We start from the raw sequence: 12,300 nt of genomic DNA, 5'->3' as shown, positions 1-12,300 counted from the left end.
GTTTTGTTCCAATAAAATGCTCTCTATATTGAGAATATCCCACCCTCTAAAGCCATCTGCTATTAACTAGGTAAAGAAAAACTAAATTAATACATAACAACAAAAGTCCTTTGGTATGCCCCAGCCAAACTGTCAACATACTTTAACACAAAAAAAGAAAAAGGAATTTATGGGATCTTTAATCTTGACACAGGAATAAAACTATTTACATATTATTATACATTTATGGATTAAAATGGACAAACAAAAAATAAATACAAAAAAATAAAAACAGAGACAACTTCTATTCTTTTTTAATAAAAGAAACATAAGAACATAAGGTTAAGTCTTCTTCGGTGTTGATGTGAGAACAGAAAGATGTTTTCAGAACAGCATGGATTGGAGGGACTTCCGAACAGTGGCCATCTCCTGTTGTTGCTGTAAAAATAAAACGCGCAATTATCATAAATCCATTCTTACATCAATTCATACATTGATCTGAATATGCAATTTGTGTAAAATGGTTTAAAAACTGAAGTTTTTCATAAATGGGACTAACCCAAACCTGTCTTGAAAATGTAGCATACACCACATTTCACACTGAAAGGCTATTTGTAACATCCAGAGTCTAAACTGTGTGAAATCTTTTTGTTGAAGCACTCACCGTGTCCATCATTATCTTCTTCTGCAGCAGGGCCATCTCCTTTCTCAGCTCCATCTGGGTGCCCTGCAGGAAGGCTTCATGGCTTTTCTCCATCTCCTCCATGTTCTGCACACAAATTAAAGTCGGTCAGCCAAATGAAAAAAAGGTCTCGCTTCAATTTCAAATCATTAAAGTGATGATGGCATCTGTGACCTTGACAAACTGCTCATACAGGTCTTTGATGGTTTTCATTTTCTGGTTTTGCACAACCCTCGCCTGCTGGAAGAGCTTCTGCTGCTGGCGAAACAAATTCTGTGAAAACAGAAATTAGTGAGTTCAAAGGCAAATGTGAGACGTTTACATCAAATATCTTTAAATGGCTGCTAGATATCCTGAAAAGCTGCATTGTATTTATCACGAGACCCTTAATCCTTATATTTCCTCTCCCTTAGTGTGATGCCGTGTCCCAAAATGACGTTTCATCTTTTGACTACATTTTCTACATCCGCTACTTACATTCAGCTTCTCCTCCTGCTCCTCAGATTTCTGAACATCGGTCTCCCACTGCTGAAGCACAGAGAGAACTTGCTGAGAATAATCTTGTGTCAGCTTCTGCCTGCAAAGAATACAAAACATTTATGTGTTTGAACATCAAAGAAAAAATGCGTCACTTTCCATACGGTGCATTCATTCACCTCTGATTCTGCTGAGTTTTCCACATTTGCTCCAGTTTTTGAGTGCTGCCCTTTAAGGAGTTTTTGGTGAGAACCTCCAAGCGCTTCCTTTTGGTCTGCATGGCCTTGCTGATGTCCGCTAAATGGCCATTCAGTCATTTCAAAGCCGGTTATATTCAATTAGCAAACATTTAGGGCCCTTTATTCAGAAATATAGGCTAGTATTATCATTGAAGCCTCAGTGGTGAACTTCACTTACCACCAAATCTTTCCAACATAGTTTGAACCTCATTCCTGAGATAAAGGACAACAAATGATTTTTCTTTTCAGAGAAAGGGCTTCATAAAATCGGCCAGGAGTATATATTTCATTACTTACCCCACACCTGCATTAAGATCATTATCTACAAACGTATCAGCAGATCTTTTCTTGGTCAGCTTGTCAATGATTGGTGTTTCTAATATAATGTAAGAAAATGAGAACAATATACAAACAAGACAAATTATTAATTTGCAAATTATATATAAGTATATAATTCCTCAGTATTATCTTTTATTACCTTGTTAACATTTCTAATAAAACTTGGAATACCATGTAAATATGATATAACCTCTAAAGCCATCACTTTACTATGGGTACCACCAAATGTGTTTTTGTAATGGGCACGATAAAATACAGACACACCATCTCTGGTGTCATCGTCGGACAAACTTCCTTTCTTTTCCCCCAGAGTGTCGAAGTCAAACGCCTTCAGGTCTGTGGAGCTGTCGGTGTGTTTGGTCTTCTTGTTCTGTTTTCTCCCGGAAGATGCCATCTCGCTGTATGAAGAGTATCTTCTGGTCTATTTAACTTAAATATGAGCAACAAAATACAAACTCCAGCGTGTAAAACAAATTACAGAATTCATCAGTCACAACATCGTTCGGCTTATTTTTAAATAATTAACCACTATATGAAAATGATTGAAACCAGATACCATAGGTTATATAAAACATTTTTTATTCACAATAAAAAGTTAAAAAATTAAAGATATAGTAAGGTGTGTTTTCGACGGAATCATCTTTTATCTTACCTGAGGAGAGTGTGTGGGTGTGATCTCTCCAATCACGCCAGTCTAGAAAAATATCCGAAATGTAATGACTTCCACTACTGTGTTATTACCTTGCAAGTATTTAGAGGAATTATAAAATATTGTAATTTATGAACAAAAACCAACAAGAATTTTTGACGACGGTTTGAACTCGCGCGTCTCTGAAGCCGTTTCCCGCCGTTTTTATTTTGAGCGCGAGAGGACTGATGACTCATCTCGCGTTGATCACGTGCTGTATATTAATGACCAAAGAGGCACTTTATAATATTAAATATTGGGTTAGTCAAGGCTTTAACTTAAATTATTCATCATATAATTCGATTCAAAACAAGTAAAAAAAAAAAAAAAAAAAAAGTAAAAACTGTAGCTTATTTCTCCATTTCACATTATTTTAATATAATATATACAAAAAGTTCTATAAAAAAGGGGGGAAAACAAAATTATAATATTTAAAGTCAAAAGATATGTTGAGTAATATTGAGTGTAATGTACAGAATGCCAATGTAGATAACTTAGTTTTCATTCAACACATACAGAGTTCAAATCTTCTGCACAAAATGAGTGACAATTCATGTGCAAGTCAAATATCAAACTTCTCCTCGCATATATAGTGTCCATTTTCCTCATAATCCTCTCGCGTGACCACCATCTCTTCAAAGTCAGGGTTTTTGGCCAATAACTTTCCTCCTTCCCATGGGTAACAAATAGGACTGAAAACAAAAGACAAATATTCAGTCTAGATTGTTAAAAACCTAAATGTCAATCATTCTTCCAAAACTCTGAAAACATACTTCTGTGGCAGAACGACAGAAACGTCATATTCTACAGGAGCGAGTGCACGGACTTCTTTATAAACCCGATCTCTGTATCCTGGGAACAAGGTGTTGCCGCCAGTAAGAACAATGTTCTTGTAGAAGTGGGGCTGCATCTCTGGACATAAAAAGAGCCTTATATTAGAGTACTTTTAATGCATTAACATTTTAAACTTAACATACATCAAATAAGATGTAACCTACCCTCCGGCATGTTGTTAATGGAGTTGACCAAAGCCTCAGGTATGCCCATCTCCTGAATGCCAATGTCAGAGGGGTGAAAGAGCATCTCTGGCACTGCAAACCTCTCATTGGTGAGCCGCAAAATCTGCTCCCCAGTTTTATATTTGCCAGTAAAATTCATCTCTTCTCTAGGCTACATCACATTAAGAATAAAAATGGCTGGATAAGTACAAAAGTATTGCGTTTTCATTTTTCATATTACGCCATTTTCAAACCATGACAATTCTGAGAGTCACAATAGGGTGCAGCATTTACAAACTGTTATACACTTTATTACCTTGCAAAATCCCTTTTTGATAGAACTGAAATCCGGCAGCACATAGTCTCTCATAACTGCATTATCTTCTCCTTTCAATCTGTGAAATCACCAGAATTAATTATACTATACTCAATTATACTTACTCAAAAATACACTAAAACAGTAATATTGTGAAATATTACAATTTAAAATAAGTGTTTTTATTTTAATGCTATAAAATGTCATATATTCCTGTGATGGCAAAGGTGATTTTTTTAGCAGTCATTACACCAATCTTCAGTGTCATGTGATCCTTCAGATATCATTCTAATATGCAGTTCAAGAAACATTTCTTAACATCAATGTTGAAAACAGTTCTGCTGCTTAATATTTTACTGGAAACTGTGATGCATGTTTTTTCAGAACTCTTTGATGAATACAAAGTTCAAAAGAACAGCATTTATTTGAAATACAAATGTTTTGTAAAATGATCAATATTTTACTGTCAATTTTGATCAGTTTAATGCATCTTGGCTGAATAAAAGTATTACTTTTGTGTTTAGATGCATGTATATTTACAGTATATATGCACAGCAATCCAGTTTATCCAAACTTACTGTGCAATCTCCATGTCCTTGAAGAAATCTTGTGACACATAACACACATCTTCCTTGACCTGATTGATCACATACGTCTCATCCATCACATGCAACTGCCTTTAATACAAAATTGTCACAAGTTCAAGGAGCAATCTACTATAACTGACAAAGAATTTACTTATTAAAATAGGTGCAAAGCGTACCTGTATGAAATGATCTCCTTCAAATGGTTGGTGAGCAGCTTTCCTCCTACATTTATCCTAGGAAGCGCAAAGAGATTCATAAAAAGATCTTCAGTGCGTATAGAATTATATTAGGCTAATCACCTGCAAATGCCCTCTTTCATCTTTCTTCCTCTGCAATAAGGAACAATGTGTGTGAAGGAGAAGCCGCTGTCCACCACAATGCAACACAGCTCGGGGTTATTCTCATGGAAGTATCGATGAGCACTCAAGGATCCAGCTGAAAAATGACATTTCATCAGATTTATAGAATCATCTGGTAGTGTTCGAAACTAATTTTCAAACAATAAACTTACAGTTAATTCTGAGTGCTGACTGGAACTGATATTCTTCAAATAAAATCTCATTCATGGATTCTTGAATTGAGCTGAAGTTGAAGTACGGTTCTGTTATCACAATGTTGGTATCTGCAAAGTCCACCTGCAAACACATTGTGCACAGGCTCAATATCTCATATTGCACATTTATGAAACAGAAAACGTATAATGTTTGTAAGCATTCAAGTACCTTAAACATCTCTTTTCCAAACAGATGATCCCAGACTTTGCGTTGCACATCCCAGTTTACAAGATACCCCTGATATAGATGCAGAAGAGATGAGCTAAGACACAATTCGCTTTACATAGCTTGCATTTATTTAATTCATATCAAGGCCATACCTTTTGAAAGGGAAGGATGTAGAAGAGTCCAGACGGGTCTTTGATTTCATCCAGCTGATTAGCAGTGAATGTTTTCAGTCTGGAGGTCTTCGAACGGAATTGGCAATTTGGGATAACACTGATGAAAAAATAAAATCGGTATCTAGCTCTATATAACGAACTTAAATCACATAATAGAATATGTTTTAAACAATAAGGGAAGGAATAATAAAACAATGTAACGTTACCTGACTTTCTCATGACTGTACCCGATTTTAGCGAAGTACGCACCATTGTCCAAGACGAGCGTTGACATTTTTACATCACAAGTTGTACAAATGTATTAACGTAAATTATCAAGCAAACTGCATTTTTAATTTAGAGTTCTAAGTAAACATTGAGTTTAGTAAATGAACATGCCGCTCTATGGGCGTCTTCTGTTCTTCAGATGCTAAAAGTCTGAAACCCGTACATGTATACCGCCCCTACCGTATGGGAGGATGTTTGTGAGAGATAGAAACGCTTCCCAAATGTTACCAAAAAACAAAAGCAACGGCAGACGATTTGAATTTAACATTTATTTGTACCTTCTGGGGGAAATACAACAACTTTGATTACTAAAATACTGCAGATCACCATAATTACATACAATTATGACATACAACAAATAAAAACACAAAGGCTATTAAAGCACAGCAGCATCCATGCTCCCTCTTTAAATTCATTTCAACAGTAATAAACAGTATGAAATGCTTCCGGTTATTTTTTTTTCTTGGCACAGTTCACAGTAACATTTTGCAGGTCCTCTAAAAAGACAAGTCGATCAGTGGAGCCGCATTCTCATCATTTTCTTTCTTGTCCTCTGGACTCCACTTTATAAGAGGTGAGCTCAGATCAATTAACTAGAGGAAAAGAAGTCAGCAATTACAAATTAATTTATATAAACATTATAAGTAACTGAAGAATGAAAGCAATATAAAAATGTACATTACGGTTTAAAAGTTTGAGGTCAAATGTAAAAAAAAAAAAAAAAAAAAAGATTTGATCTATATTCACTTAGGACACATTAGATTGAATAAATGTGACATTTATAATGTTCTAACATATTTGCATTTTTCAAATAAGTGCTGTTTTTAACTTCCTATTCATCTATAGATCTTGAAAAAACACATATCGTGGTTTCCAAAAAATATAAATCAGCACAACTGTTCAATACTGATAATAACTAATGTTTCGTGAGCTTTAAATAAGCATTTTAGAATGATTTAGATAAGTAAAGGCAGAAGTATATCATCTAGAGTAAATCATCATTAGAGGGTAAAGGCAGAAACTCCCCAAAACAAGCAACAATTGGGATCGGCTGCATTAAAGGCTGGGAAAAGTATTTCAAAGGATGAGAGCAAGAGTCTGGTGATGTCTATGGGTCACAGATTCACTGCTGTGATTGTGCGCAAGGGATCTGCAACTAAATAATAGCTTTTAATCTTTTATATCTGCCTTATGTTCAGCTGTCCCAATACTTATGCTCACATCAATGAGTGGGTTGAACTCTAAAAGTGCTGTTCTTTTTATTTGGTAAAACATGTATGAGTTGAAACGGCTAATAATAAAATGTGACATTCTGTAGTTTTGTCTCATATTCATCTTTTAATCATATTTGCAGATGTCTTGACTCCACAGCCAACAGAGCAATTTCGTCTTTACTGTTACAATACTTATAGAGGGCACTGTGTACATACATACATCTATTATACATACATCTATTATATATATATATATATATATATATATATATATATATATATATATATATATATATATCTTTCCTCTCACCTGTCCTCCCCAAGGCTTTCCAGAGGAAGTCTTGATCAGGTCTGGGGTATTGGAGAGATCAATTAGCAGCTTTTCTGATGGCTGAGGTGCTGGTACAGGTGCGTCCACAAGTAAAACCTACAATTATAAACATTTTCAGTTTTCTTGTAACACATGCAAATTAAAATCACTTAAAATAGAGTTTATTTCACCTCTTTAGTTTCCTTTTTCTCTGAGTTCTGCAGGTATTTTTGGGTGTCCACTGAGCTTGGAAGTGCTGGGCATTTGATGTCGACTTGAGGAGGCTCTGGATCACATGAAGGTGGCTCAGATGGATTCTCCACAACTGCTGGCTCACAGGCAGGAGGTTCCTCAGGCTCATCCTCCATATTAAAGACCAGGGAGCAGGGCTGGAGGTCAATTGGAGGGCAGGTCTCCTCATTGGGCACTGAAGTTTGCTTTTCTTCCTGACTCTCACTTTCCTTCATGTTTTCAGGGCTGTAAAAGAAAAGCTTGACTTTATACATATAGAGAGATTGTGACAAGCTATGGAATAACAGAGATTTAGGTTTAGATTTAGATGCAGTTTAAGGGCTAAAAGTACCACCTTGAATGAGTGGCCGATTCGCTGGAGCTCAAGGTGCGCTCTGTGACCTGGGAAGGTTTACTCAGGCGTGACACACTCTTGGGTGTGAGTGCAGGGATGCCAGAGATACGGCGGTTGACTGGGGTGGGAAGAGCTGATGGTCTCCGCAGTTTGCTGCCCATAGCTGAGGGCGTCAGGAGGCCCAATGGAGGACCAACTAGATGATCAGGAATACTGCAAAGACGTGTCAAAATTAAGAGAATCCTTCAAAAGAAATGAAAAGTTATGAGAATATATTACAATATTACCTCTCCACACTGCATGCAGTCAATAATTTCTTTGGCTTCATGATACGAGGGACGTCAGGCGAGGAGGAAACTATAAAATCGATAAAAGTTAATATGACTTAATGCAGTAATGTCCTGGTTAAATCTCCGTCATATTTCACCCCAAAATCAAAATAAAAGAAGTGCATTAAATTCAGCTTTAAAAAGTTATTCCTCTTTATGGAACCATTTAGATAATGGTTTTAAATCATGAGATTATTTTCATAAAATTATTGTTTATTTTATTTATTTATTTTTTGGCAAATTGTTCTTATTGTAATAGTCATTCAAATCAGAATAAATATAAAATGTTGCAACAAATACTACCATGACACGATATTTAAATTAATGTTACATAAATTATGCTAAATATAGAAATAAAAACAGAAATATTATGCTATGTCATGTAATTGTAATTTAAGTAAGTATATTAAACATTAATTTTAAATACTGTATTACATAAGTAAAATAATTAAGAATTCATCATAAAGGCATTAAGAATGAAAGTTTCAACAGCTTTCATTTTTCTAAATTTTTTCTTTTAAAAATATTTTCCCTTAGTTGATATGTTGTTGTTTTTTTATCATGATAAATTTAATTTGTTGACAAAAAATGTCTTTATCATGAAAAACAAAAATCGATCTCAAAGCAAAAAGTCTTAAGAGGCTTCATTTTCCATATGCCAAATATGTATATTTTTCTTGACCGGTCTAGAGACATTCATTCTAGTGGGTCCTATTTCATTAACATGACTGTTTTTTCTCACCCTCTGATTTGTGAACTCTCTTCAGGGAGTTTGTGGGTGTTGGGACCACTGGGACCTTGAGTTTGGGGTTTCCTCTGAGAGCATTTCCCATCTTGGCAGCAGATGCAGGGATGCTGGATGTAGAGGTGGTCTTTTCAATTGTATTTTTCGCTGGGGTCTGAAGCTGTGGAGTTGGTAATGGATCTGTTTTCTTAAGGGGTGTTGCTTTAACAGGTCTGGGAAGGAGTTCAGACGCCCTCCTCCCCTGTGTAGAGATGGAGGTCCGTCTGCTGACAGGGGGCTCTGGGTTTCTGGTAACAACAGAGGATTTGCGACTAGAACTTGGCATCCTGCTCACGCTGCTGTGTGAACGAGCGCCGATGCTGTTAGTGCTGGAGTTCAGGGAGGAATTGAGTTTGGCTGGTGAGAGGAGTTGAGATATGTTAACATAACCAGCAGATGGCAGAAGATACCCACGCTATCAGATACATCACACGCATTTTAAAGTCAAAAAATGTAAATCAACACCATTTACTTTTTAAATACATATTTATGATCTCGTAAACAACTAATAATAAATAATATATATATATAAAAATTAAAAAAATACATAAAACAAATACTTTTAAATGTGGATTCAGGCATCACAACATTATAAGGTACAAAATGAAAAACGGATATTCATTTTGAAATTTGTTAAAGATTAAAATTTCAAGGCTATTAAAATATTTCTGTTATTAAATATTATCTATAAGTAGCATTTTATGATGACAAATGTATGAAAGGTCACCTTTACTTCCTGGAGAGATAGAGTTGATGCTGGACACAGATGAGGAAGAGGATGAAGTGTTTCTCCTCCTGTCTACAACTCTTGAGTTCTGAAGTGAAGGAGCTTTAAGAGCAGATGGACCTCGCAATTCTGTCTGAATGATATAGAAAAATGTTTAAATATATAAATAAGTTTTTAAGATAATATCAATCAATAAACACCATTGTACATCCTCTTATTTTGGTAGAAAATTACACTAAATGACAAAACAATCCTACTGTACATTTTAATAACCTACACTACAGTTTGGGTTCAGTAATTTAAAAAAATACTAATTTTATTCAACAAGAATGTATTAAGTTGATCAAAAGATTTCAATTTTTCAAATAAATTATTTTCATTAATAATAATAATAAATGTTTCTTTAGTGCCAAATCAGCAAATTGAAATGACTTCTGAAGGATCGTGTGAAACTGAAAACTAGAATGAAAATTCAGCTTTGCATCACAGGAATAAAATACATTTTATATCTATCAGAAAATGTTTTTTTTTTTATTTGTATTATTGTTATATTACACAATATTACTTTTTACTGCATTTTTGTATTATCAATGGTTATAACCGTTATATATCAAGTTATTTTTGTCAATCAAAAGTTCTTGAAGAAAATAAGATACAACAGTGGCAGCTCCTTTTACCTTCCTCCGGGCCGGAATACTGCTTCTTCCTGGTAAACTAGTGTTAAAGGAGGAATCACTGACATCAGAAGCAACACTGGTGTTATCGGACAGAAGGTCTTCAGAAGAACCAGCTCTACTTGTGTTTCTACTGCTGGGACTGCGCTTTAGCCCAAAATTACCCTGAAAAACATTGTACATTCAAAGTAAACCTTAATGTTAAACACTAACAATTTATAAATGAATAGAGGAAAGTGCTCATACTTTGCTGGGAGGAGGAAGCCTAGTTTTAGCAGCCGGTGGTAGTTTTGTGCAGGAGGAAAGTAGTGAGATCCCTTGTGCTGTGGGTTTGCTGGGTAATACCCCACTACTAGCCACAAGGGCTTTGCCTCTAGTAGCCATCTTAGACTGTGTCACAGCGGGTCTGACTGGACTTGATGTACTGAGACGTGGCTTGCCAAACCCGGCTGTCCCGTTAGCCTTCAGCATACGCTTCTTAATGGCAGGTGGAAGCTGCTTCATCGGGCTGTCCTGCACAAGAAATGTCTCTCTTTTGATGGGACTCAGAACACCAGCTGGCTTGCTAAACATGTTCAGTTTGGCTGTCGAGTCCTCCTCAAACGTCTCTGTCTCCTCAGCTTGGCTCGAGGAGACGATGCTGCTCCCAGCTACAGAATCTGTGACGGTTTGCTCGAGGTGGCTGGCAAGTAGTTGTGCTTCTTTGCAGATTTCATCAAACTTCTCTCCTGTCAGTGGACTCCAGCTGGGCTCTTCTCCCAGAGATGGGCCACTGCTTATACTGTCCGTCACGTGAACCTCCACTCCATGAGAAATGCATTTCTCTTTATGACCGATCGGACCCATGAAAACCTCATCCTCAACATCGTAATCTCCTTTAGAGCTATTAGAAAACATTTCCACATGATGTACATCACCATAAAATATTAAACACATTATAGCACACATTAAAGAAATATTCAGCCTAAAATTAAAATTATTTCATAATGTACTCATTCTCATGTCATTCCAAACCAAACCATTTAACCAAATTAAATGTTCATCATATCAAAGTCAAGTCTTAGTCATTTTTATTAGTTGTATTTTTTTTGTTCTATTTAGCTTGATTTTTATAATAATTTTAGTAATTGTAGTACTCAGTCATTTCAGTTTTTAATAGTTTATTTTTTGTGTTTCAACAAAAAATGTTTTTAGTAGTTTTAATTTAGTATGTTCACTGCCTTGAACATATTGAACATTGAAAACAAACCTTGCAGGTGACAATGAAACATCAAAGTCAAATTTCTCCTCAGCCAGTGAAACATAATCTAGAAGTAAAAACACTCTAATTAATACAAAGGAAAACACTGATAAAATTCATATGTTTAAATATGCCAAATCAGTGTTTCTTTTCTGTGACTTGTAACAGTACACTTACAAAAAAAATTAAATACTGTTGTTGGTCTTTTGGACACGACCCATGTTAATGTTTTTACCATGGTTAACCACTGCTTTACAATCTGCTAGTATCACTGTACCACTGAAGTACTTTTTGTAAGGGTAGTTTAGAGATAATGTAATTAAATAAAAAGATGATTACCACGGTGAGTGAGAGACGCCATCTTCAGCCTGGAAAACAATCGGAGGCCAAAGTCCTGCTAACATCAGTTTACAGTTAATGTGCTTCCGTTTTTATTTTACACGTTTGAGATATCAGCAAGTACTTTTCACCCAACTCAAAATAAAGCTAACTATACTCAATAAAAATAGTATTTTAGTCTAATACCCAACAAATAAAAGTAATACAAGTCATGGAGCTCATGTATTCATACGGTTGTTATGTTAAAATATTCTAATTTGATCTTACAACACATTATAAACATTTAATACCACCAAAAACACTTACTGTTTGTTTGATAGCGCTCTCGGGTTATATTTATTAATCGTAGTGTTGACTGTTCACGATAAATAACTGGCACTTGCGATCTGTTTCTACATTTCAAATTTCGTGGCCAGTCTCATTTCGAAGATCACGTGACATGAATGCTGCGATGGGATTGGTGGAGCAAGTTTCCGGAACGCAGCAGTCGTTGTGTTGACGGTGCGCAGAAAAAAATAAAAAATAAAATAAGCTTTTCTGATTATTTTAATGCACGTGAATTCTTAAGTACGCTATTTTGTAATCCAATAATACTGTCCAATATATACACTATAAGATTCAAATTAAAAC

General features: G+C 35.5%; 3 protein-coding genes across 8 annotated transcripts; all 3 read right to left on the bottom strand.

Annotated features, from left to right (window-relative positions):
• Positions 1-152: 152 nt before the first annotated feature.
• Positions 153-2,591, bottom strand: LOC306866742 (synaptonemal complex protein 3-like). Of its 5 annotated transcripts, none has more exons than XM_079412062.1 (10): positions 2,513-2,591; positions 2,369-2,410; positions 1,981-2,145; positions 1,675-1,753; positions 1,556-1,590; positions 1,318-1,435; positions 1,139-1,238; positions 836-934; positions 644-748; positions 153-417 (listed from the first exon to the last, which is right to left on the bottom strand). In XM_079412062.1, the coding sequence occupies exons 3-10, from the start codon at positions 2,108-2,110 to the stop codon at positions 364-366; spliced, it is 720 nt and encodes a 239-aa protein (XP_079268188.1). In that variant the 5' UTR covers positions 2,111-2,145; positions 2,369-2,410; positions 2,513-2,591; the 3' UTR covers positions 153-363. The 5 variants fall into 5 exon arrangements, with proteins under 5 accessions (XP_079268188.1, XP_079268190.1, XP_079268189.1 ...); XM_079412064.1 differs by having other exon boundaries at positions 1,981-2,114; positions 2,513-2,582; XM_079412063.1 differs by having other exon boundaries at positions 1,981-2,137; positions 2,513-2,566.
• Positions 2,592-2,760: 169 nt separating this feature from the next.
• LOC306866741 (actin-related protein 6) lies at positions 2,761-5,626 on the bottom strand. The gene is made up of 11 exons (XM_079412061.1): positions 5,407-5,626; positions 5,180-5,297; positions 5,028-5,096; positions 4,817-4,940; positions 4,605-4,740; positions 4,482-4,538; positions 4,297-4,395; positions 3,719-3,797; positions 3,403-3,574; positions 3,178-3,316; positions 2,761-3,096 (listed from the first exon to the last, which is right to left on the bottom strand). The coding sequence occupies exons 1-11, from the start codon at positions 5,472-5,474 to the stop codon at positions 2,967-2,969; spliced, it is 1,191 nt and encodes a 396-aa protein (XP_079268187.1). The 5' UTR covers positions 5,475-5,626; the 3' UTR covers positions 2,761-2,966.
• Positions 5,627-5,716: 90 nt separating this feature from the next.
• LOC306866740 (G2 and S phase-expressed protein 1-like) lies at positions 5,717-12,115 on the bottom strand. 2 transcript variants are annotated; one of them, XM_079412059.1, is made up of 12 exons: positions 11,977-12,102; positions 11,671-11,728; positions 11,341-11,398; positions 10,338-10,974; positions 10,095-10,256; positions 9,418-9,550; positions 8,649-9,047; positions 7,865-7,934; positions 7,578-7,790; positions 7,183-7,468; positions 6,992-7,108; positions 5,717-6,060 (listed from the first exon to the last, which is right to left on the bottom strand). In XM_079412059.1, the coding sequence occupies exons 2-12, from the start codon at positions 11,690-11,692 to the stop codon at positions 5,965-5,967; spliced, it is 2,193 nt and encodes a 730-aa protein (XP_079268185.1). In that variant the 5' UTR covers positions 11,693-11,728; positions 11,977-12,102; the 3' UTR covers positions 5,717-5,964. The 2 variants fall into 2 exon arrangements, with proteins under 2 accessions (XP_079268185.1, XP_079268186.1); XM_079412060.1 differs by having other exon boundaries at positions 5,718-6,060; positions 11,671-11,725; positions 11,977-12,115.
• Between the last annotated feature and the right edge of the window lie 185 nt (positions 12,116-12,300).

This window comes from Barbus barbus (genome assembly GCF_936440315.1).
Source record: "Barbus barbus genome assembly, chromosome: 48".
NCBI classification, from domain to species: Eukaryota; Metazoa; Chordata; class Actinopteri; order Cypriniformes; family Cyprinidae; genus Barbus; species Barbus barbus.
Note: the sequence above shows the minus strand (reverse complement) of the source record. Positions and strands in the feature narration are given on the sequence as shown.